Source organism: Rana temporaria, chromosome 12 (assembly GCF_905171775.1).
Source record: "Rana temporaria chromosome 12, aRanTem1.1, whole genome shotgun sequence".
Classification (NCBI taxonomy): domain Eukaryota; kingdom Metazoa; phylum Chordata; class Amphibia; order Anura; family Ranidae; genus Rana; species Rana temporaria.
The window spans coordinates 48,099,762-48,122,594 of record NC_053500.1 but is presented as its reverse complement, the minus strand read 5'-3'; the positions used below and the strand labels follow the sequence as shown (position 1 = coordinate 48,122,594).

The window sequence follows — 22,833 nt, the reverse complement described above, 5'->3', positions numbered from 1 at the left end:
GGCCGCGGCGACGGAGGTCGCTCACATACTTCGGTGGGCCGAAAGGTCCGTTCCGGCCCTGTCGGCGGTATACATTCCGGGAGTTCTGAATTGGCAAGCCGACTTCCTAAGTCGCATGACTCTGGATCAAGGGGAGTGGTCTCTCCACCCGGAGGTGTTTCAGGTCCTGTGCCAAAAATGGGGCACTCCAGACGTGGACCTTCTGGCGTCCCGTCTCAATCGGAAGGTACCACGGTTTGTGGCCAGGTCAAAGGACCCGTGGGCAGACGCGTCAGACGCGTTAGTGGCTCCCTGGGGTCAATATCACCTGGTTTACGCCTTCCCTCCTCTAAGGCTCCTACCCCGCCTGCTGCGCAGGGTGGAAGCCGAAGGTATTCCAACGATCCTGATCGCCCCAGATTGGCCGCGTCGCTCTTGGTACCCGGACCTGGTACGTCTGGTGGCAGACGCCCCCTGGCGTCTGCCTCTGAGGGAAGATCTCCTGTCTCAGGGCCCGATCTTCCATCCTGCTTTACGGTCACTGGCTTTAACGGCGTGGCTGTTGAGAACCAGGTACTGAAGGACCGGGGCCTGTCGGGCCCGGTAATCTCTACCATGCTGCGTGCACGGAAGTCCACTTCTCGAAAAATTTACCATCGTACATGGAAAGCATACATCTCTAGGTGTGAGGAGATGAAGTGGCACCCCCGTACTTGCGTGGTGTCCCGGATCCTGCTGTTCCTACAGCGGGGAGTGGACCAGGCTCTTGCCTTGAGCACGATCAAGAGTCAGATTTCTGCTCTGGCTGTTTATTTTCAGCGTCCCTTGGCAGCGAATTCTTTGGTTCGCACGTTTGTGCAGGGGGTCGGCATGTGGCCCCCCCGGTGCGCCCTCCGCTACCTTCTTGGGACTTGAATTTGGTCCTCTCGGCGCTTCAGCGTGCCCCCTTTGAGGACATTCGGGAGATCCCTTTGCTGACCTTGTCGCAGAAGGTGGTCTTTCTGGTAGCTATTACCTCTATCAGACGAGTGTCTGAACTGGCGGCCTTGTCTTGCAAGGCCCCCTACTTGGTCATCCATCAGGATAAGGCGGTGCTGCGCCCGCAGCCCTCTTTTCTTCCGAAGGTCGTTTCGGCCTTTCACATTAACGAGGACATTGTTATTCCATCATTATGTCCTCAGCCGAAGAACCCGAAGGAAGCCTTTTTACATTCTCTGGATGTGGTTCGGGCCCTTCGAGTTTACTTGTCGGCGACAGCTCGGTTCCGGAAGTCGGACTCGCTGTTCGTGTCTGTGTCCGGTCCCAGTAAGGGCCTGGCAGTCTCGTCGGCCACCATTTCCAGGTGGATCCGACAGGTTGTGCTTCAGGCCTACGCCCTGAAGGGGCGGGCGCCTCCCTTTCGGGTCACGGCGCATTCGACCAGGACGATCGGGGCCTCCTGGGCTTTCCGACACCAAGCCTCTGTGCTACAGGTGTGTAAGGCTGCGACCTGGTCGTCGGTCCACACTTTTTCAAGTTTTATAAGGTGGATGTGAGTGCATCTTCTGATGCCTCCTTCGGCCGCAGGGTGTTACAGGCGGCAGTTTAAGGTTGGAGTTCCTCCGTTGAGTAACTCCGGTTTTGTTTGGGGTGTAACCTGTTTTTGCTGTGTTATTTTCCCACCCCTCGAATTTTTTTGACACTGCTTGGGGACGTCCCTAAGGTCAATGAAGGCTGTGTCCGTCTATGAACGAAAGAGAAAAAAGGATTTTTGTACTCACCGTAAAATCCATTTCTCTGAGTTCATAGACGGACACAGCACCCACCCCTCCTTGGTTTGTACTGCTTGTTACGAACTGAAGCTGCTAGAGCAGAGTGGGGGTTATGCCTGGGGGAGCCACGCCCCCTGGGAGGAGCGGCATGAAGGAAAGTTTTTAACACCTTAAGTGCTGTAGAATTCTGCCTAAATCTCCTGGTAGGAAGAAGCATAACCCTAAGGTCAATGAAGGCTGTGTCCGTCTATGAACTCAGAGAAATGGATTTTACGGTGAGTACAAAAATCCTTTTTTTCTTGTGCGTAGAAGCATACGCAGGTTGCGCTCACATATGTAAACAACGTTCAAACCACATGTGAGGTTTCGCCCCGAGCGTTAGAGCGGGAGCATTAATTCTAGCGCTAGAAATCAACTCCTAAAGGGGTAACCTGTAAAAAAAAATTTTTAAAAAAATCTTTTTTTTTTTTTTTTTTTTAAATGTTGCCTATGGGGATTTTTAAGTACAGAAGTTTGGTGCCATTCCACGAGTGTGCACAATTTCAAAGCGTGACATGTTGGGTATCTATTTACTTGGCGTAACATCATCTTTCACATTATGCAAAAAACGCGTTTGAAAATGACTGCACAAATACCATGCAAGATAAAAAGTTGCAACGACCACCATTTTATTCCATAGGGTCTTTGCTAAAAAAAACAACTTATATAATGTTTGGGGGTTTTGCGTAATTTTCTAGCAAAAAAAATATTTTTACACGTAGGACTGAAGTGTCAGAATTGGCCCGGGTAGCAAGTAGTTAAAAAGCTCAAAGCGCCAAAAAAGGAAAAATTAGGGGAGGGTTTGTGGGAAAAAATGCTGGTGCTCAACCCCTTAACGCCCGCCGCACGACTATTTACGTCCGCAAAATGGCACGGACAGGCAGAAGGACGTATATATACGTCCCTGCCTTCTAGCGGGTGGGGGGTCCGATCGGGACCCCCTCCGCTGTGTGCGGCGGGCGGATTTCCTCGGGGAGCGATCCGGGACGACGGCGCGGCTATTTGTTTATTGCCGCTCGATCGCTCCCGGAGCTGAAGAATGGGGAGAGCCGTATGTAAACACGGCTTCCCCGTGCTTCACTGTGGCGGCGTATCGATCGAGTGATCCTTTTTATAAGGGAGACTCGATCGATGACGTCAGTCCTACAGCCACACACACTAGGTGAACCCTAACTCCTACAGCGCCCCCTGTGGTTAACTCCCAAACTGCAACTGTCATTTTCACAGTAAACAATGCAATTTAAATGCATTTTTTGCTGTGAAAATGACAATGGTCCCAAAAATGTGTCAAAATTGTCCGACGTGTCCGCCATAATGTCGCAGTCACGAAAAAAATCGATCGCCGCCAATAGTAGTAAAAAAAAAAAAAAAAAATTATAAAAATGCAATACAACTATCCCCTATTTTGTAAACGCTATAAATTTTGCGCAAACCAATCGATAAACGCTTATTGCGATTTTCTCTTTCGTTCATAAACGGACACAGCCTTCATTGACCTTAGGGTTATGCTTCTTCCTACCAGGAGATTTAGGCAGAATTCTACAGCACTTAAGGTGTTAAAAACTTTCCTTCATGCCGCTCCTCCCAGGGGGCGTGGCTCCCCCAGGCATAACCCACACCCTGCTTTAGCAGCCTCAGTTTGTTTTCTGCCTAACGACAGGAGAGTGAGGCTCTCTCTGGAGTTCCTGGACTCTGGAGTTTTTTTCTGGCGATTTTTCTCGTTTTTTTAAATTATTTTGTTCCTGCATTTTTGAATCCTGCGATTCTTCTATCAATAGCCGACTGGGTGACAGGCTGGGTCCTCGACTCTTGTAGTCCCCCCATGTTCGGCCTTCGAGCGTGTGCCGGCCCTCAGCTCAGCTTTGGGACGTCCACGACAGGCCCCGTTGCTCCAGGGGCGGCCGGGGAACTTCGGTTCTAGGGCACACATATGACCGGTCTCTATGGCTTTGTCACAGTGTGTCTGGCCGACAGCCATGCCGATTACGGACGTTGGTTCTGTCTGGGATACCTCCAGCCGGGTAGTCGCAGGACAGGTAAGTAGTGGCCCCTTACTCAGGTAAGTGGTCTGGCTGGTGTTTTCCCTGGGGAGGTCGACTGAGGGTCCGCCCTGCTTTCCTCTCTCCCCTTCCTCTCCCTCCTTCCCCTGACTGGGTAGTGGCTGTGAAGGGGGGCCTCCTGGGTTTTCTTTGTTACCACCGGAGCCTGTGTGTTGTTGGGGGACTGTGTTGTTACTCTGGGGGGTGCTGCGGTGTGCTGCTGTGTTCTATGAGGTAATTTTTACCTCAGACAGCGGCCGTCTTGGAAATCTCCTTGGTAACGCTGTGATTCTTTTCTGAGATGACTCGGCACAGCCTCTGGTCTCTTCTACCAGTTTTTAGAGCTGTGAAAGGCTGTGAATCTTCCATGAGGTGAAGACACATCACAGCCAGCACATCAGAGCACACCTGAGGTTTTTCAGCTCCCTCTGCAGCTGGGTGGGGTGGTGAATACCGGGGGCCCCCATGCTCTGCAATAGCAGCAAGGAGGTGACCAGTGGGGTTTTTTTTTTTTGTCCTGCCTTGCAGGGTGGGTGACTCAGCGCTGACCCTATGGAACTCAAGCTATGCCTGAGTTAACCCTTAACGCCCCTCCCCCTGCCACATCTGTTATGTTGGCTGTCCTGAGTTTCTTGCCAGGTTTGAAGCAGCTAGTGCCCGGATGGGGGGTAAAAAAAGCGCCCCCTCCCTGAAGCCTGCTTCTGGGGATGACACAGAATCGCTGTTTTTTTCTGGTTCTGTTATGTCAGAGGCTGCGGGTTTTAACCCTTAATGGATAGTGAGGATGACTCTGCTGCAGTCAGTTGCTGGCAAGAATTTGTTGGAGCTCTTGTTTCTGCGGTGCGTGCGACTCTAAAAATTGAGGATGTGGCGGAGACACCTCCGTGTCAGTACCAGCAGACTACCACGCACCGCTGAAGTGTTTCCTTGTGTTCCTTATTTGGACTATATGTTATACAAGGAATGGGATGCACCGCAAAAAGTTTGTCAAACTTTGCAACCCGTTACCCCCTTGAGGGGGGCTTTAAAAAAAAAAGTAGGTCTCTCCTCCGCCAGTGGATCCATCCCCCTGTGTCCAGACTGCGCATGGCCACCACGTTGCCTGTGGAAGGGGCTCCTGCATTTCAGGATCCCGCTGATAGGAGAGTGGAGGCCGTGGCCCGCTCCCTATTCACGGTGGTGGGTTCGGCGGTGAGGCCGGCTCTGGCCGGGGCCCTGGTCAGGCCCCGACTAAAAGGGCGAAGCTCCTGCTGCAGGAGCTGGAAGAAGGACCTCTAAGGTGGCCTTGGTGATGGCCGTTAAGGGTGAACGGTCCTTTTGGGTCTTCCCTGACTGGCATCATTGAGGATGCCACGGGTGGTAAGCGCATGCTGTTCCCACAGTCTGGGAAGGGCTAGGGACCTCGCCCTGTGCAAGGACCCTCCTTGCCTAGCTCTGAGCGTTTTTTCGCTCGCCCTGTGCGGTGGGGGTAGGTCTACATGGTGCTTGAATCCCCGCTGCGGGGTAGCAGCGCACCGGATACCGCATGCCTAACAAGTCTGCGGACATACCTGCTTCCGCCTGAAGTTCTGCTCCCGCCCGTGTCTCGGGTGGGAGACTGGCTTCGCATTGCGAAGTGTTTTCCTTGGGGTACAAGATTGAGTTTCTCTCTCGTCTGCCAAACAGGTTTTTTCCCTCCGGCTTCTGGCCTCCTCCGGTTCGCCGGTTGACTCCGTCAGGCTGTCCAGGATCTTCTGGTCAGGGGAGTGATTGTGCCAGTTCCCTCGTTGGAACGGTCTCAGGGTTTTACTCCATTCTGTTTGTGTCCCCACGGAGGATGGGGCCCGGTCGATCCTGGGCCTCAAGTCCCTCGTTTTGTCAATTTTCTGGCATCCTTGGATGTCATGAACGTGTACCTGCATATCCTCAAACCACCGGAGATTCTGTGCTTTGCGGTCGGGGGGGACCATTTTCAATGGTGTCCTTCCCATTCGGCGGGTTTTCACCAAGGTGCTCGTACCGATACTGGCCCGGCTGTGACAGCGGGGGTTTGTTATCATGGGATGTCTGGACGACATTCTCCTACGAGCTTCTTCGAGCTCTGCATTGGTGGAGCCGTGTCTATCACGTGTCAGGCTCTCCGAGTGTTCGGCTGGTTTCTGGATTGTCCTGAAATCGGGGTTGATTCCGTCTCAGGGATACCTGGGACTGGTCCTGGATTCCTCCGGGGCGGGAGTGTTTTTCTCCTAGCGGAAAAACTTCAGACTCTGCTATCTGCTGTGCAGCAGTTGCCAACCCAGAAGCGGTCATCTCTGCGCTTCTGCAGGAAGGTTCTGGGTCAGTTGGTAGCCTCTTTCGAGGCAGTTCCGTATGCCCAATTCCACGCCAGGGTACTACGGAGGGAACTGCTGTCACGATGGGACTAGCTTCCGTCATCTCTGGATTACCAGATTCAGTTGAGTCATCTGATCATGTCTCCCCTGGGTGGTGGCTGGCGTTTCCGGTGCTTCGGGCCGGAAAGTCATTTTTCTTCAGGCCACTGGACAGTGGTCACGACGGATGCCAGCCTCTCCGGTTGGGGAGGGGCGCTTGGGGCACCCTGTCAGCCCAGGGGCACTGGACTCAGGTGGAGTCCTGCCTACTGATCAACGTTCTGGAGCTCCGAGCAATCAAGCTTTGCCTTACCAGGTGGTCCCTGGATCTACAGGGCCGACCAGTCAGGATCCTGTCCGTGGCGTAGGTTGATCATCAGGGAGGCACACAGAGTTCTGTTGCAGCGACGGGGGTCGCGCGCATCCTTTCGGTGGGCCGAAGGGTCCGTTCCGGCTCTATCGGCCGGGTACATTCCGGGAATACGGAATTGGCTAGCCGACTACCTAAGTCGCACTGCACTGGGCCAAGGAGAGTGGTCTCTCCACCCGCTGGTGTTTCGGGGTCTGTGCTGAAAGTGGGGCACTCCGGACGTGGACCTTCTAGCGTCCCGTCTCTATCGGTAGGTGCCACGGTTCGTGGCCAGGTTTAAGGACCCGTGGGCGGACGCGTCAGGCGCGTTGGTGGCTCCTTGGGGTCGCTGTCGCCTACTTTACACCTTCCCTCCTCGGAAGCTTCTTCCTCGCCTGCTGCGCAGAGTAGAAGCTGTAGGGATTCTATCGGTCCTGATTGCCCCAGATTGGCCGCGTCGCTTCTGGTACGCGGACCAGGTGCGTCTGCTGGCAGACGCCCCCTAGCGTCTTCCCCTGGGAATTGATTTTCTGTTACAGGGTCCGATCTTCCACCCTGTTTCACAGCCACCGGCCTTAGCGGCGTGGCTGTTGAGAGCCAGGGGCTTAAGGACCGAGGCCTATTAGGCTCGGTGGTCTCTACCGTGCTGCCTGCACGGAAGTCTACCTCACGTAGGTTTTTTCCTCATACATGGAAGGCCTACTTCTCTGTATGTGGGGAGATGAACTGGCACTCTCGTACATGCGTTGTGTACAGGATTCTGCTGTCTTTGCAGCAGGGAGTGGTTCAGGCTCTCGCCTTACGTACGGTTAGGAGCCAGATTTCTGCTCTGGCTGTTTTTACTTGCAGCGACCCTTGGCATCGCACTCCTGGGTGCGTTGGGTCAGGGGGTCTGGCAGGTGGCCCCTCCGGTGCGCCCTCCATTACCCCCATGGGACTTGAATTTAGTCCTTTCAGTGCTTCGGGATGCTCCCTTTGAGGACATTCGGGAGGTTTATTGTCACAAAAGGTGATTTTATTTCTGGTAGCAATTACCTCGATCAGACGGGTGTCTGTCCGTTCTGGCGGCCTTGTCTTGCAAGGCTCCCTGCTTGGTCATCCGTAAGGATGAGGTGGTGCTGCGGCCGCAGCCGTTTTTTCTCCCTAAGGTCGTTTCGGCTTTTCACTTGGATGTGGACATTGTTCTTCCATCCTTATGTCCTCAGCCGAAGAACCCGAAGGAGGCCACTTTACATTCTTTGGATGTGGTTCGGGCCCTTCGAGTTTACTTGTCGGCGACAGCTCCGTTCCGGAAGTCGGACTCGCTGTTAGTATCTGTGTCCGGTCCCAGTAAGGGCCTGGCAGTCTCGTCGGCCACCATTTCCAGGTGGATCCGAAGGATTGTGCTTCAGGCCTATGCCCTGAAGGGCGGGCACCCCCTTTTCGGGTCATGGCGCATTCGACCAGGGCGATCGGGGCCTCTTGGGCTTTCCGACACCAAGCCTCTGTGTTACAGGTGGGTAAGGCTGCGACCTGGTCGTCGGTCCACGCTTTTTCAAAGTTTTATATGGTGGATGTGAGTGCATCTTCTAATGCCTCCTTCGGCCGCAGGTGTTACAGGCGGCAGTTTAAGGTTGGAGTTCCTCCGTTCCTCCTTAACTCCGGTTTTTTGTTTGGGGTGTAACCTGTTTTTGCTGTGTTATTTTTCCCACCCCTCGAATTTTTTGACACTGCTTGGGGACGTCCCTAAGGTCAATGAAGGCTGTGTCCGTCTATGAACGAAAGAGAAAAAAAGATTTTTGTACTCACCGTAAAATCCATTTCTCTGAGTTCATAGACGGACACAGCACCCACCCCTCTTTTGTTTGTACTGCTTGTTACGAACTGAGGCTGCTAAAGCAGGGTGTGGGTTATGCCTGGGGGAGCCACGCCCCCTGGGAGGAGCGGCATGAAGGAAAGTTTTTAACACCTTAAGTGCTGTAGAATTCTGCCTAAATCTCCTGGTAGGAAGAAGCATAACCCTAAGGTCAATGAAGGCTGTGTCCGTCTATGAACTCAGAGTAATGGATTTTACGGCGAGTACAAAAATCCTTTTTTTTTTTACCAAAAATAGGTAGAATACGTATCGGCCTAAACCGAGGAATTTTTTTTTTATATATATATATATATATATGTTTTTGGGGGATATTTATTATAGCAAAAAGTAAAAAATGTTGATTTTTTTTCAAAATTGTCGCTCTATTTTTGTTTATAGCGCAAAAAATAAAAACCGCAGAGGTGATCAAATACCACCAAAAGAAAGCTCTATTTGTGGGGGAAAAAGGACGCCAATTTTGTTTGGGAGCCACGTCGCACGACCGTGCAATTGTCTGTTAAAGCGACGCAGTGCTGAATCGCAAAACCTGGCCTGGGCATTTAGCTGCAAAATGGTCCGGGGCTTAAGTGGTTAAGCTCAATGAAAATGTGCAAAAGAGCACAAAAAAAGCTAGGCAGAGAAATAAAAGCTCAAATGTCTTTAGAAGCGTCTTTTTTTTTTTGAGCTGCATGAGCCCTTACCGCTAAGTAAAAATTCCTGTTTTTCTGTATTTCCTGAAAATGTTCTTAGCCTGAAAAATAATTTTGCCACCGCATCTCATGACTGGTAAGCTGCAGTGTATCCAATTTTTCTTCCAGCGTTTAGATATCCTATGTGTTTTGTCATTGTATCACTGTAGGGATAGCTGTCTTGCACTGCTGGCATTAAGTGAAGAAGCTTGCAATAGCCTGGTGGTAGAGCAGGACAAAATGCCTAGATTTTCTTTTAGCAGTGATCATTAGTGGCTCCGTCAGCACCGTCAGTCACTAAGAGGTTTTTGCCTAACAATTGCTGTAATAAAAATGTGATGTTTGATTGCTATTGGTATATTGGACACTCGAGTAACTATTGTTTCTCTTTTGTTCATTGACGGACACAGCACTTCCATTCTTTACCTTAGGGTTATATCACCACCTTCAGGAATAGGCAGAAAAAGAAACAAGCACAGCACCACCAAGGGGCAGTTTTACTGGTAGTAACCCCCCACTACAGGCAGCTCAGGGTTTTTTCTGCCTAGTCTAGGAGAAGGACCTAGCTCCCTGCTGTTTTTTTGTGTTCTTATTTTGTTTTATTTTTGGTCTGCAATCAACTGCTGGGCTGGAGGACAGGCTGGATATCATAGATCCTGGTAGTCATCCCAGCCTGGCAACTGAGCACGCACGGATCTGAACTCCGCGACGGGTCAGCCTCGACAAGCCCCATCCTGGACCGGGGGGGGGGGGGGGGGTCAGCGGGCTAGACGCCTCGCAGGGACACTTATGACCAGGCATCTGACGTCTGGGTCAGTGTTAACCGTGGCCGACAGTCACTCCGTTTAGGCTTTGTCTTGGGAGTGTGGCGAAGTACATGCTCCGGGCACGGTTTGGGTACTCTACACCTTGGTGTGGTCGGTTCTGGGGAATCTCCTCCTCTCCCGTCCCCCCTATTGCGCTGCCTGGCAGCCATCACTTAGCTGTAGCGGCGCTTTGCCGGCGGTTTTAACACTTTTTCGGTTGCTAGCGGGGGTTAAAAGCGCGCCCGATAGCGGGCAAAACTGCAGTAAAACGCAGACGCCCATGCGCTTTCAGTGTAAAAGCAGCATTATTATAGGCTTACCTATAGCAAAAAGTATGTTTTTAAGGGTTTACAACCTCTTTAAATGTCCCATGGGCACAGTCTTTCCTTTTTATTTATTTATTTTTACTTTATTTTATTCTTTCATCTTCTGACACGGGTGTAGCTGTTTGGAAATTATATTTACAATACGTTAAAAAGCTGAAGGCAAGTAACGTGGCTTTTGATTATTACATTTTTTTTTTTAACCTGTGTGACTGCAGAGTACCATCCACCTACACCATTCGTGCGACCATTTCCTCCCAGACGCTTTGCCTCCAACATCAGTACAATGAAACAGGCCTCCACGCAGGTGCCCAGGGTCACTCCGCATAATCAAAGAGTAGGTAAGAAATGCAATAATGTCTCCATGCATTGAATTTTCTGAATATTTTACAGTCTGCCCTACGTCATCACTAAACCACGAGAATTTCCTCTTTCTGCCCTGATGCAACTGGAAGCGAGAGGAAATCTCCCCAAAGTGAGGGGAATTTTTATCTTAGACAGTTGCCACCGCTAATTCGTCCCCATTGGAGTATTTCCTCTGACCTCCATATCTCTCTCTCTCTCTCTCTCTCTCTCTCTCTCTCTCTCTCTCTCTCTCTCTCTCTCTCTCTCTCTCTCTCCCCCTCCCTCTCTCTCTCTCTCTCTCTCTCTCTCTCTCTCTCTCTCTCCCCCTCCCTCTCTCTCTCTCTCTCTCTCTCTCCCCCTCCCTCTCTCTCTCTCTCCCTCTCTCCCCCTCTCCCCCTCTCTCTCTCTCCTCTCCCTCTCTCTCTCTCTCTCTCTCTCTCTCTCTCTCTCTCTCTCTCTCCTCCCCTCTCTCTCTCTCTCTCTCTCTCTCTCTCTCTCTCTCCTCCTCCTCTCTCTCTCTCTCTCTCTCTCTCTCTCTCTCTCTCTCTCTCTCTCTCTCTCTCTCTCTCTCTCTCTCTCTCTCTCTCTCTCTCTCTCTCTCTCTCTCTCTCTCTCTCTCTCTCTCTCTCTCTCTCTCTCTCTCTCCAGAGGTATGAGTCTTCCCAGTGGTGACACAGACCTCATTGTAAACTTGGTAGAAGGTCTCTTTTCATTCCCTAGTCTATAAAATTCAAGATGCACTTTTAAAAAAATTATAGCCTTTTCTACTGCAGAAGGGTATATTAAAGTGGTACTTTCCCAAACCCCCCTTACCTGTAGTGCTGGTATACAGTGTGTCCTGTGTCACCATCTTCATCAACCACTCTTCAAGCTACTGATGACGATGTGCTGGGCCGGTCCTCAGCCACTTTGTGTGCCAGATCTTGCAGCCTCTTGGAAGACGTGCTGGTAATTTGCCAGTGGGCTGCAGGGCCAGGTACATGTCATTCTAGCCTAGGCCAGAATGGTAGTAGGGAGTGGAGCCAACGTAAAGTAGGCACAGGAAAAAAACGTAGTTTTGCAGATGGGGGAGGGGGGGGGGGGGTGGGGGTAGGTGGGAATTAAAGTGGGCCTAAACTTAAAGTGGTTGTAAACCTCAGACATGAAATATGAACAAAGTGTATCCCTCCATAACATGTACTGTCAATCCGGAGCACAAAGTGTAATTTCTGTCTGCTGTTAAAAGAAAGCTGGCAGCTTTAATCTTCCCCAGTGAAGGTGTAGTACAAAATACAGGGCTTGCGCGTTTCGTATGTAGCATTAAACATAGCCATGGCTATTGTGAAGGCTACATGCCGAAACGCGTTAGCTCATGTATTTTTGCTACACCTGGATTGATAAACTCATTAATTTCTTTCTTTTACCTGTATGCTTTCTCTGGTGCTAGGAGTACACTACAAGCCAGTGCATCGACCGATCACCACCTCGGGATTACAATAAGTGTTTTCTACCATATATTCATTTGTCTACTGTCTCCACCTCCTGCTGTCTGATTAGTTTTACTAAAACCAAGAGAATAAAGGTGACAGGGAGGAAGCTACAGTACACAGCCTCTATTAAAGGGGGGGGGGGTGTCCCTCCCCTTCCCTCCCCTCCCCTTCCCTCCCCTCCCCTTCCCTCCCTTCCCTCCCCTCTCCTTCCCTTTCCTGTTGCTATTGACTTTAAAGTTTTTGGACATTTTACAGGCATTTTAAAAAGCTTTGTGCAAGTGTGTTTGCACTTGTATGATGCTTCAGGTATTTGTATCCAGTTTTATCGGAGGAGCTTTTCAGGTGAAAAAATGCGCACACATGCAATCTAATGTGTTGTGTTTTTTATAGGCTCCACCCATGAAAATATAGTGGCAAATACTCTTGAATATGCTGGGAAAAAAAAGTATGTATTTTTTGGGGATTAGGTCAACAGAGTCTAAGGCGTAGGGCAACTGAGAGTAAAAGTGTGAACAGGGACTATTAGAAAGGAATGATGTACACCTGCAAAGGAGTGATGTGTGTGTGTGTGTGTGTGTGTGTGTGTGTTTTTTTTCTTTTCATCTTTACCTTTTTTTTTTTTATATGTGTGTGTGTATATATATATATATATATATATATATATGTGTGTGTGTATATATATGTGTGTGTGTGTGTGTATATATGTGTGTGTGTGTGTGTGTGTGTGTGTGTGTGTGTGTATGTATATATATATATATATATATATATATATATATGTATATATATGTATATATATAATTATTATAGTTTTTTTGTTTTTGTTTTTATGTGAAGTGTACATTTTTATTTGTTTGCCTTTTAATATAAAGACTTGTAATTTTAAAGTGATCCGAAAACGAGCACTGTTTTATTTACATTAGCCCTCCTTTTTATGTATTTAGAAGATTAAGTCTTCATTTCCACTGGCGTTTTTACAGCCACTTGTGTTGGCCTTTTTTACAGCTTAAAAACGCCTGTCCATGTTTATTTTGTAAAAAAAAAAAAAACGCAGCGGTAGCGGTTTTTGAGCGTTTTCGCGCGTTTTTGAGCGTTTTTTAACGTCTGGCGTTTTTACACCTCTACTCTGGAGCTTCAGAACGCCCTGGTCCTGCGTTTTTTTTTACAGCTCAAAAACGCCTATGCCATTTGAAGCCCAAAAACGCCTATGTGGGCATGATGCCATAGAATAACATGGACAGGCGTTTTTAAGCTGTAAAAAACGCTCAGAAAAGTGGCTGTAAAAACGTCAGTGGAAATGAAGCCTTAAGTTTTAATTTTAACTAAGAAAAAATAAAAATCGAATCACCTTTTTTCTAGTAATCGATATACATTTGTCATGTGACCTAGCATTTTCCCAGCCTGTCTGCAGGGAAACATGGGCCGGTGAAGTCATCTCTAGCAGTGTTCATTTTGTAGACTAAAACATTTTGGTCGACTAAATGAATACTATTTCAGTCGACTAAAATACGACTAAAATTAAAACAACTGAGATGACTAAAATGCCATTTTAGTCCAAAGACTAAATTGAAATTTGACTTCAAAATTAACACTGGTCTGTAGTGCATCTTCATACCTCTATACCATAAATAATAACATATTTGATTTTTCACTCCAGCAGTATATGAGTTTGGAAATTGTAGAGAAATGTTAACTAATGCATTACAATTTAATTACACCCCTTAGATTTTAGTCGACTAAAATGCACTGGAGATTTAGTCGACTAAATACGACTAAAATTGGATTAAAACTAAAATGTCAGTTCGAAGACTAAAACTAAATTATAATTTGCTGTCAAAATTAACACTGGTCTCTAGTCCTCTGCTGCTGGTCGAAATACATAATGAATATCAAATGTTTAAAATCGTCATACAAATATGTAATGTATTTGAACTCAATAGTTATTAGTGTTTAGCTGTTTACTGGACATGGAGGAGTTGGGAGGGAGTGGGCTGTCATTTACCAGTATGTATATGTCCACATGTGGGCTGCACAGGTGAGAAACGTGAGGTAATGAACAGCTTAGAAGGGAAGAAACTGGAGCATGCTCAGATGTGCCAACGGTTGGTCTACAGATTCTCTAGCTGTAACGGGGACATAGACCAGGAGGGAGGGACAGTGAGCTTCAGGATCAACCAGGTTTTGTGCAGAATACAGAAGACAGATCCCAAAGTGACTGCGTATGAACTGCATGTAATAACATATAGGGACAGTTTTTTATTATGTGGGTTTAATGGCACTTTGTTCACCATTGGGAGCTCTGTACCTAAAAGGAGTCCCAACACCCCCCCCCCCCCAAAGAATTAAGTCAGCCGCTACAAATACTGTAGCTGTTGACTTTTGCTAGTGGGGTACTTGCATGTTAGTAGTGTCCTCCCCCTGGCCGATTCTTGAATCGGCTCTTGGGTTCTGCCACTGACATCTTGGCTGAGGGAAACTGGCAGTTGAGCCTTGTACATCCTATCCCCCCCCCCCCCCAAAAAAAAATTTGCCAAATGTGCAACGAAGGGGGGGGGGGGCAGATAAGCGGATCCTCCCCTTTTGGGTGGAGCTCTGCTTTAACACAGGCTCCTTTTTAGTGTTTCCTGCTCAAAAACTGTTAAGATAAGGTTGACTTATTCTTAGGCTTTTGTAGCAGTGCGAGTCAGGAAGCAGAACTTGAGTCTGTAATAAGCCAATATGGCTGCCCTGTATGCATATAACATTCCAAACTACGCTATATTTCCAAAAGTTTTGCGACGCCTGCCTTTACACGCACATGAACTTTAATGGCGTCTTGGTCTGTAGGGTTCAATATTGAGTTGGCCCACCCTTTGCAGCTATAACAGCTTCAACTCTTCTGGGAAGGCTGTCCACAAGGTTTAGGTTTTGGCTGAGACATGGCAGCGGCACTATTGGCTCCTACTGCTGTCAGCCAATTAAGGAGAGAGAGGGGGCGGCACCGGGCCACAACTCGGTGTCTGGACAGTGGACACAGAGAGCTTCGACTTGACTCGAGTACCCCCCATAGCAAGCTGCTTGCTGTGGGGACACGCAACAGGTGGAAGGGGCCAGGAACACAGAAGAGGGACCCGGGAAGAGGGGGATCTGGACTGCTCTATGCAAATCCACTACACAGAGCAGGCAAGTATAACATGTTTGTAAAGTCTTTTTTTTCTTCTTCAATAAAAATAACAATCACTTTAGGTATCAGCATACCAAGACATTTTGGACGATTTCAAGCTCCCAACTTTGTGGGAACAGTTTGGGGACGGCCCCTTCCTGTTCCAACATCACTGAGCACCAGTGCACAAAGCAAGAGCAGTAAAGACATGGATGAGCGAGTTTGGGGTGGAGAAATTTGACTTGCCTGCACAGAGTCTTGACCTCAGCCGATAGAACACCTTTGGAATGAATTAGAGGGGAAACTGTGAGCCAGGCCTTCTTGTCCACATCAGTGCCTGACCTCACAAATGCACTTCTGGAACAACGGTCAAACCTTCCCATAGACACACTCCTAAACCTTCCCAGAAGAGTTGAAGCTGTTATAGATGCAAAGAGTGGGCCAACTGAACCCTACGAACGAGGACTGGGATGCTATTAAAGTTCATGTTTGTGAAAAGACAGGTGTCCCAATACTTTTGGCAATATAGTGTATATTGAGTGGTGTGTTTTTTTTTTTTTTTAGCAAGACACGTACATTTACAATAAGATAATCCCTTTTTACACGTATAGCTTAAAAAATTAAGAAAAAATAAAAAAAAAATCATGAAAAGGTTTTACATTTGCTTCACATGCATGCTCTCTGTTCTGCTGGACAATCCTTCACATCATCTAAAGCAGGGGTCCTCAAACTATGGCCCTCCAGTTGTTCAGGAACTACAATTCCCATCATGCCTAGTCATGTCTGTGAATGTCAGTGTGTTACAATGCCTCATGGGATGTGTAGTTTTACAACAGCTGGAGGGCCGTAGTTTGAGGATCCCTGATCTAAAGCCTCAGGTCCCAGCAAAGTGACACATGGAAGGATTGACATCTTCTGGAGTCACTGTAAAACCATAGACTTGACTGTAGCTGCAGCAGCATATGCAGTCAATCCTGTCCAGTAGAAAGGGCTGTAGCTACTGCAGATGTGGCCAGGAAAAGACCAAGGTCAGTAACACTCAATTGGGATGTTGACGGCCCTTTTCGAGCCTGCTACTGACCTGTCCAACCTGAAGAAGGTAATGGGATTTCTGATGCAATGTATAATATGTAAATGGGAGCACCACTTTTGGCTGTTCTCGGCATTGGGTAAGCACATGCTTGCTGCTTCTGGCTACTTTAGGGTAATAGTGTCAGGGAAGGGGAAACATTGATGTTTGGGGGAAAAAAAGCTTGGAAATTCTTATTTGATATTGTGTTTCCTTTTTTTTGTAGCAAATATTGGTACCCAGACAGCTGGCGCTCGGGCCCAGGTGAACCCATCAGTTATGCGTGCAGTGCACCAGTACAAGTACTCCAACTCTGTAAGAAATGCACAACCAGTGGGAGGCAACGCACACCTCCAACAGGCACTGTAGTCTAAGTATAATTTTTGACTGTCACTTTGACATTGTACCACTATGCACAAAATTTGTCAAATTGGTCAAATTTGTGCTGATCAATTTGCCTGTCTGTGGCTAGCTTGCTAACAAATTCCCTGTTAACCTGAACCAATGCAGTCCAAGTTCAGGCTCTTGACAGTCCTGCGAAAGAAGAACGTTTATTTGTACGTCTCCCACTACCCACGCCACCAAATGCCGCTTCTTTGAAGAGAAAATATCTGCTAAAATTTGTTCAGAAACGGACACATCCTGGAGTGGCAATCTTCTGGTCCCCTGCTACACTCAGTGGTTCCTCCCTGTGTCTTGCAGTGACGCTGTGATGTAGGGAGGAACCACCAAGCCAAGTAGGGGCCGAGGAGAGCGAAACTCCAGGAAGTGTCTGTTTCTGAACAAATTTTAGCAGATGTTTTCTATTTATTAAACCGGCGTTCAATGGTATTGGCCGCAGTAGAGGTTTTTCTTGCCCCCTGCAGGCACAGATTTTTGGCCAATTTTATTTTGGTCGCTAAGTTAGGGAATAAATAAAAAATCTTTCATAATTAAACCTGCAAAAAAATATTATTTAGGACTAGGGTTGTCCCGATACCGACACTAGTAACGGTACCGATACCAAGCATTTTGTCACCCGATACCCGACTGTCCCTGTATCCTCCTCCAGTTCCCCCATCTGTGCTACTCTCCCCCTCCGTGCTGCTGCTGTCCTCCTCCATTATTCTGTTTATCTCCTCCGTTCTGCTGCTGTCCTTTGCGTTCTTCTGCTCTCCCAATCCACGCTCCGTGTCCCCCCCTCCATGCTGCTGCTCTCCCCCTCCATGCTCGGTGTCCCCCTCTGCGCTCTGTGTCACCCTCCATATCCTCCTCCGCCCCCTCTGTCAGAATGGAGAGCGGGGGTAGGAGCCGCTAAACCTGGCTCCTACCTTTTCCGAATGAACAGAGCTTGTGATCAGACTCTGTCCATTCATGTAACTGAAACATCGTAACCTGTGTTTACGATGCTTCAGTTTATGAATGGAGAGGAGCCGCTGTCTCCTCTCCATTCATGTTCAGTGCAGTTGAGAAGGGGACTGGGTAATCTGTGTTCTTAGTCCCTTTCTCTGTCTCAAAGGGGAGATGTCGGAGGTCTGCTAAATAAAAATAAAAAAACACACTGACACCATCCACTCCCCCCCGACCCCCCCCCCCCCAAGAAAGCATTGTAAAAAAAAAATAACAAAAAAATGGTATTAAAAAAAAAAAAAAAAATACTGACGTGCCACTGTCACATGACATAAAGTATCGGTATTTGGTATCGGCGAGTACTTGAAAAAAAAGTATCGGTACTTGGTCTTAAGCAAGTGGTATCGGGACAACCCAATTTAGGGTTATATGTAGGATTTATTGCAGTGGTGACTAGTTTGGTGACTAGTTTACCTTTACTCTTCTATGTAGAAGAGAAGGACCAGGAGTATGCACCTGAACTGCTGTTGGCATAGTGAGGGATCGTACTGGTCCTCCCATGTCTTTTAAAGAAAGGCCAATATCTCTCTGCTAGTCATTCTCAAGACTATATGCGAAGACTAGCCTTACATATTTTTCTATTTATGCCATTTAAAATACTTTTCTATAAATTATGTTTACTTGTCCTTTAAAGCCTATGTTCAGGGAAAGCTAAACTCCTTAAAGTGGAACTAAACTGTGTCTGAGCACCACAAACTGAAACCACTATTTAATTAATTTTTAATATTCAGAGCAAATTCCCTTATCCCATCCATGTCTCCATGTTTTATTTTGTTGAGAAATCTCTATGAAAAATGCCCCCTTATGTTTCTAACTGGTCCATGTAGCATTTACTTCCTGGAAACCGTCTGCCCTCATCTTGGACATGCAGGCAGGAGGGTGTGCTTAGGAGAAAGATCCTCCTCCAGATAAAAGAAATTCCCATGGAATGCATGATACCATTTTGCCCAAAAAACAGGAATAAACTGAATTTTTTTATTTTTTTTTTAGAAACTTTGAAAAAGAAATCTCATTTTTTTTTTTTTTTACACTATGTTGTCAAAAGTATTGACACCTTCCTTTACACGCACATGAACTTTAATGACATCCCAGTCTTGATCCGTAGGGTTCAATATTGAGTTAGCCCACCCTTTGCAGCTATAACAGCTTCAACTCTTCTGGGAAGGCTGTCCACAAGGTTTAGGAGTCTATGGGAGTTTTTGACCATTCTTCCAGAAGCGCATTTGTGGGGTCAGGCACCGATGTTTCACTAATTCATACCAAAGGTGTTCTATCAGGTTGAGGTCAGGACTCTACAGGCCAGTCAAGTTCTTTCACCCCAAACTCTCTCATCCATGTCTTTATGTACCTTGCTGTGTGCACTGGTCCAAATCATTTGGTGGAGGGGGGATTATGGTGTGGCGTTGTTTTTCAGGGGTTGGACTTGGCCCCTTAGTTCCAGTGAAAGGAACTCTTAAGGTGTCAGCATGCCAAGACATTTTGGACAATTTCATGCTCCTAACTTTGTGGGAACGGTTTGGGGATAGACCCTTCCTGTTCCAAAATCACTGTGCACAAAGCAAGGTCCATAAAGACATGGATGAGCACTTTTGAAGTGGAGGAACTTGACTGGCCTGCACAGTCCTCACCTAAACCCAACAGAACACCTTTGGCAGGGCCCATACTAGGGTCACAGACGCCTGTGTGCAGAAATATTTCTGCCACCCCCTACATGGGTGTGGTCATCTTACTAACTCCTCCACTTTACAAATGTTTTTATGGCTACGACTCAGAGATGCTCCCCCAAGGAGTCTTCATTAGTGTCCCCCATCAGAGCCCCCCCACAGCAGGTGTCCCTCATCAGAGCCCCCCACAGCAGGTGTCCCCATAGATCAGTACTTGTCCAATAGATCCATGTAGATCGGGTATGCTGGGAGTGCAGAAGCACAATACCGGGGGGGCGGGGCATACGTGGCATCTTTGGTTGCTTGCAGGGTGGCACTCGGAGAGCATTTCTGGGAGTGCACGGGATGATTGGCAGCTGCTCTGGCTAACCCAGAAGCCTCTCATTACATTGCCTATGGGAAAAGAGCCGACACGCAGAGGGGGTGGGGCAGACAGGAGACTGCTCCATGCACACCAGGCATAATTAATTAGTGGAGCCTAGTACCGGAACGTGTTCCAGTACTAGGCTCCACTGTGCTACCCAGTCCGGATTCCAGGGACAGTGGGAGGTATGCGCTCTTGTCGGTTGCCAGTGGAGAGAGCAAGCGGGATGGGGAACCCGTAGCACCTGCTACATGCGCTCTGCCTCTGGATACAGACAAGGAGGGAGGGGAGCATTTTGGAGCTTCGGCGCCCTCACCTTTTGTGGCTCCTGGGTGTGGAGCACCCCGTGCACCCTGCCTAGGATCAGCCCTGACCTTTGGGATGAATTGGAGTGGAGACTGCGAGCCAGGCCTTCTCGTCCAACACCACTGCCTGGCCTCAAATGCGTTTCTGGAAGAATTGTCAAACATTCCCATAGACAAACCTAAACCAGAAGAGGTAAAGCTATAATAGCTGAGCCAACTTAATGTTGAACCCTACAGACTAAGACTGGGATGCCATTAATGTTCATGTAAAGGCAATACTTTTGACAATATCCTTTTTTTTTTTTTTTTTTCCTCTGTTTTATAGTGTATCATCTATTTGCCACTATGATTAAAAATAGTTCATGTTGATTGATAAAGTTTATTTTCACATTATAAATGCTCGTTTAAGTCTAGGGGACCAGGGAAAGCTATTTTATTTACCTAATCCCCGGACAGCTGGCACTCTTCTCCCTTATGCTCTGAAGCTAGATTGTCTCTTGGCAGCCACACATCTAATGCAGGGCTATGGTCTTTGCATTGTACTTCATGATGTCGGAGGATCTGAGACTGCCAGAGTGCAGAAAAGTAAAGGCTGTGGGGATTGGTCTAGCAGCACAGAGGATCAGGTAAGTAAGACTGTTCTTTGTTTTTTTTTTTTTCCGGTACCTTAGACCATTACGAGCATTTAACCCTTGTACTGCAAGGGAGGAGTTTTGTTTTCCCAGGAGTTAAGCTTTAAGGAAACACTACATTTCAGAAAGACAAGTTAGGTGTTGTAAGAAAAAAATAACTTGCACATCATTTTCATCTTTGAAATTGATAAACTACCGTGATCTGTGCCTGCTGGAAAAACGCAGAGAGTCCAATAATATAATGTAGCCCCCCACTGGTCTATAGCATTTGAGAAATAAACTGATCTAGTGATCCTAGTAATCTTATATTAATATCTTACATTGTTGTTATCAATTGTAGCTGTTAGTAATTATTCACTGTGTATTCATATTTCTCTTATCGTCCATGGACAGACACATCTCCTTAAATCTTGACAAGTGGGTTATGTTCCCTGTTTACAGGAGAGGACTAGGCAGAAACATGTTAGATAATTGAATACATGTTACATTAACAGAGTTGAACGGCCCCGCCCAGGGGGCGGTCCCTCCAGACATAACCCTCCTCATTGCAGCATGCAGCCTCAGTTTCGTTCTGCCTAGCAAGGAGAAGGACGTATGACTCCCTTTGGGCCCAGCGCCCTAAGGAGAAATTTTATTTTACTTTTTTTTGAAGAATCTTCTTTCAACTGTCGGCTGAGAGACAGGCTGGATAATATAGATCCTTGTAGTCTACTCAGTCCGACCAGCAAGCGTGGGCACACCTTTGCAAAGAGGCTGGGTCTGCCACCCCATACCCCATGACTCCTGGGGTGGCCGGTGAGCTTTGCTCCGAAGTCCACATATGACTGGGCTGTGGTGTTGTCGTCTCACTCACAGTGGACCGGACTGACAGTTACCTCCATTGCGGTTGTAGTTCTATCAGGAATGCGTCAGCGAGTCCTCACTCGGACGGGTAAGTACAGTCCCTCCCGCTTCGGTGGGTTGGTATGGCTGGGCATTACTGGGGTTCGGGGGTCCTCTTCTTCTCCCTTCCCTGCTCCTTTTCCCTTGCTGCATTGCTAACATTGCCGCTGTCAGGGGGGAGGGGGCCTTCCTGAGGGGACTGTGTTATCTGGCCTGTGTTTTTTCTTTTTTGTATTGGGCTTTCCTGTGAGGGGTTTTTCACTGTTAAAAAGCTCTAGGAGGCTTTTCCTGTTTAAACGCTGCGTTTTGCCGCCATTTGGCACACAGGTCCCTGCAGATGCCGCACAGTTACCTCACGGTTCTTTTCCTCTCACACACTGTGTGCTGAGAGCAGACAGCAGCGCTGTGCAGTCTCCTCCTGAGGTGAGTCTCCTGGGTACCCCTGATCAGCGCAGCAAGTGGGTGAGAGGCCCTAAAAAGAGGGCTCTAGGAGCTTTTGTTTATTTGTAAGGACAGGTGTGCATATTATACATAACACTGTAAATATTATTATTTGGAGTCCGTATCTGGGTCCTTCCCCAACATGCTGGTGGTGGCAGCAGGTGTTAGCCCCTGGGATTCCCACAGAGGTCTTATTGTTAGTCCTGGATACGTTTGTGCCAGGGTGTGGGTGGACTGCGGACGGGCGGTAAAAAAGTGCCCCCTTTCCCCTGGGGAATGCTCTGTTCTGGAGCCATGGACCAGGTACCTGGGTAGTAAAAAAATAAATAAAAAAGCAAGCAGGATAAGGCATTTATGGGTGCGCTTCTAACTGCTGCAAGGGACTCTCTTAAGCTGGATAGTGCAGCTTGGTTTCTGCCGAGGGCTCAGTCTTTTTTTGATCACACAAATCAGACTGCTCTGTGTAGGTTTTTTCCTTCTGTGCCCTTCTTTGATAACTTCTAAGAGGCGGACTGGGAACAGCCGCTGAGGGCTTTTGTAGTCCCTCACCGCCGGGCGGTTCAGTGCCCCTTTGAGGAGAGCCTTTTCAAAAGGTGGGCTTCTTCTCCGGTGGTGGACCCTCCGGGTGTCATGTATAGGTGGCCACTCTCCCTTTTGCGGGAACCCCCGCTTGTATGGATCTGACTGATAGAAGATCCGAAATACTGACCCGTTCCATGTTTACCATGCTGAGGGTCTGACTTGCGGCCTATTGTGGCCACTACTCTGGGGTCTCAGTTGGCGCTGGCGCCATTTTATGGGAGGTTTTTCAGTTACATTGAAAACTTCCATTGGCGGCCATTTTGTCGTAGTCGCGCTATGGCGCAGCTTACATTGCGATCAGTCATTTTTCTGTGACCGCGTTCTGAACGCTCGGCGCCCATCTTGGAGTAGACCTGACCCTTAGTGCTATATACAACTCACGGAGTGAGCAT

The 22,833-nt window shown here is 48.1% G+C and overlaps 1 protein-coding gene across 5 annotated transcripts in view; it reads left to right on the top strand.

Moving 5' to 3' along the window:
• The window catches only part of LOC120919568 (embryonic polyadenylate-binding protein-like), a 154,664-nt gene that overhangs the window by 101,847 nt on the left and 29,984 nt on the right, over nucleotides 1–22,833 (top strand). For 2 of the 5 annotated variants that reach the window (XM_040331776.1, XM_040331775.1), the window contains exons 11-12: nucleotides 10,379–10,501; nucleotides 16,409–16,542. The exons of 1 other annotated variant lie outside the window; for it this stretch is intronic. In XM_040331776.1, the coding sequence (XP_040187710.1) occupies nucleotides 10,379–10,501; nucleotides 16,409–16,542 (257 nt within the window). The remainder of the gene's footprint in view (nucleotides 1–10,378; nucleotides 10,502–16,408; nucleotides 16,543–22,833) is intronic. 2 more of the 5 variants (XM_040331777.1, XM_040331778.1) reach the window with 2 other exon arrangements.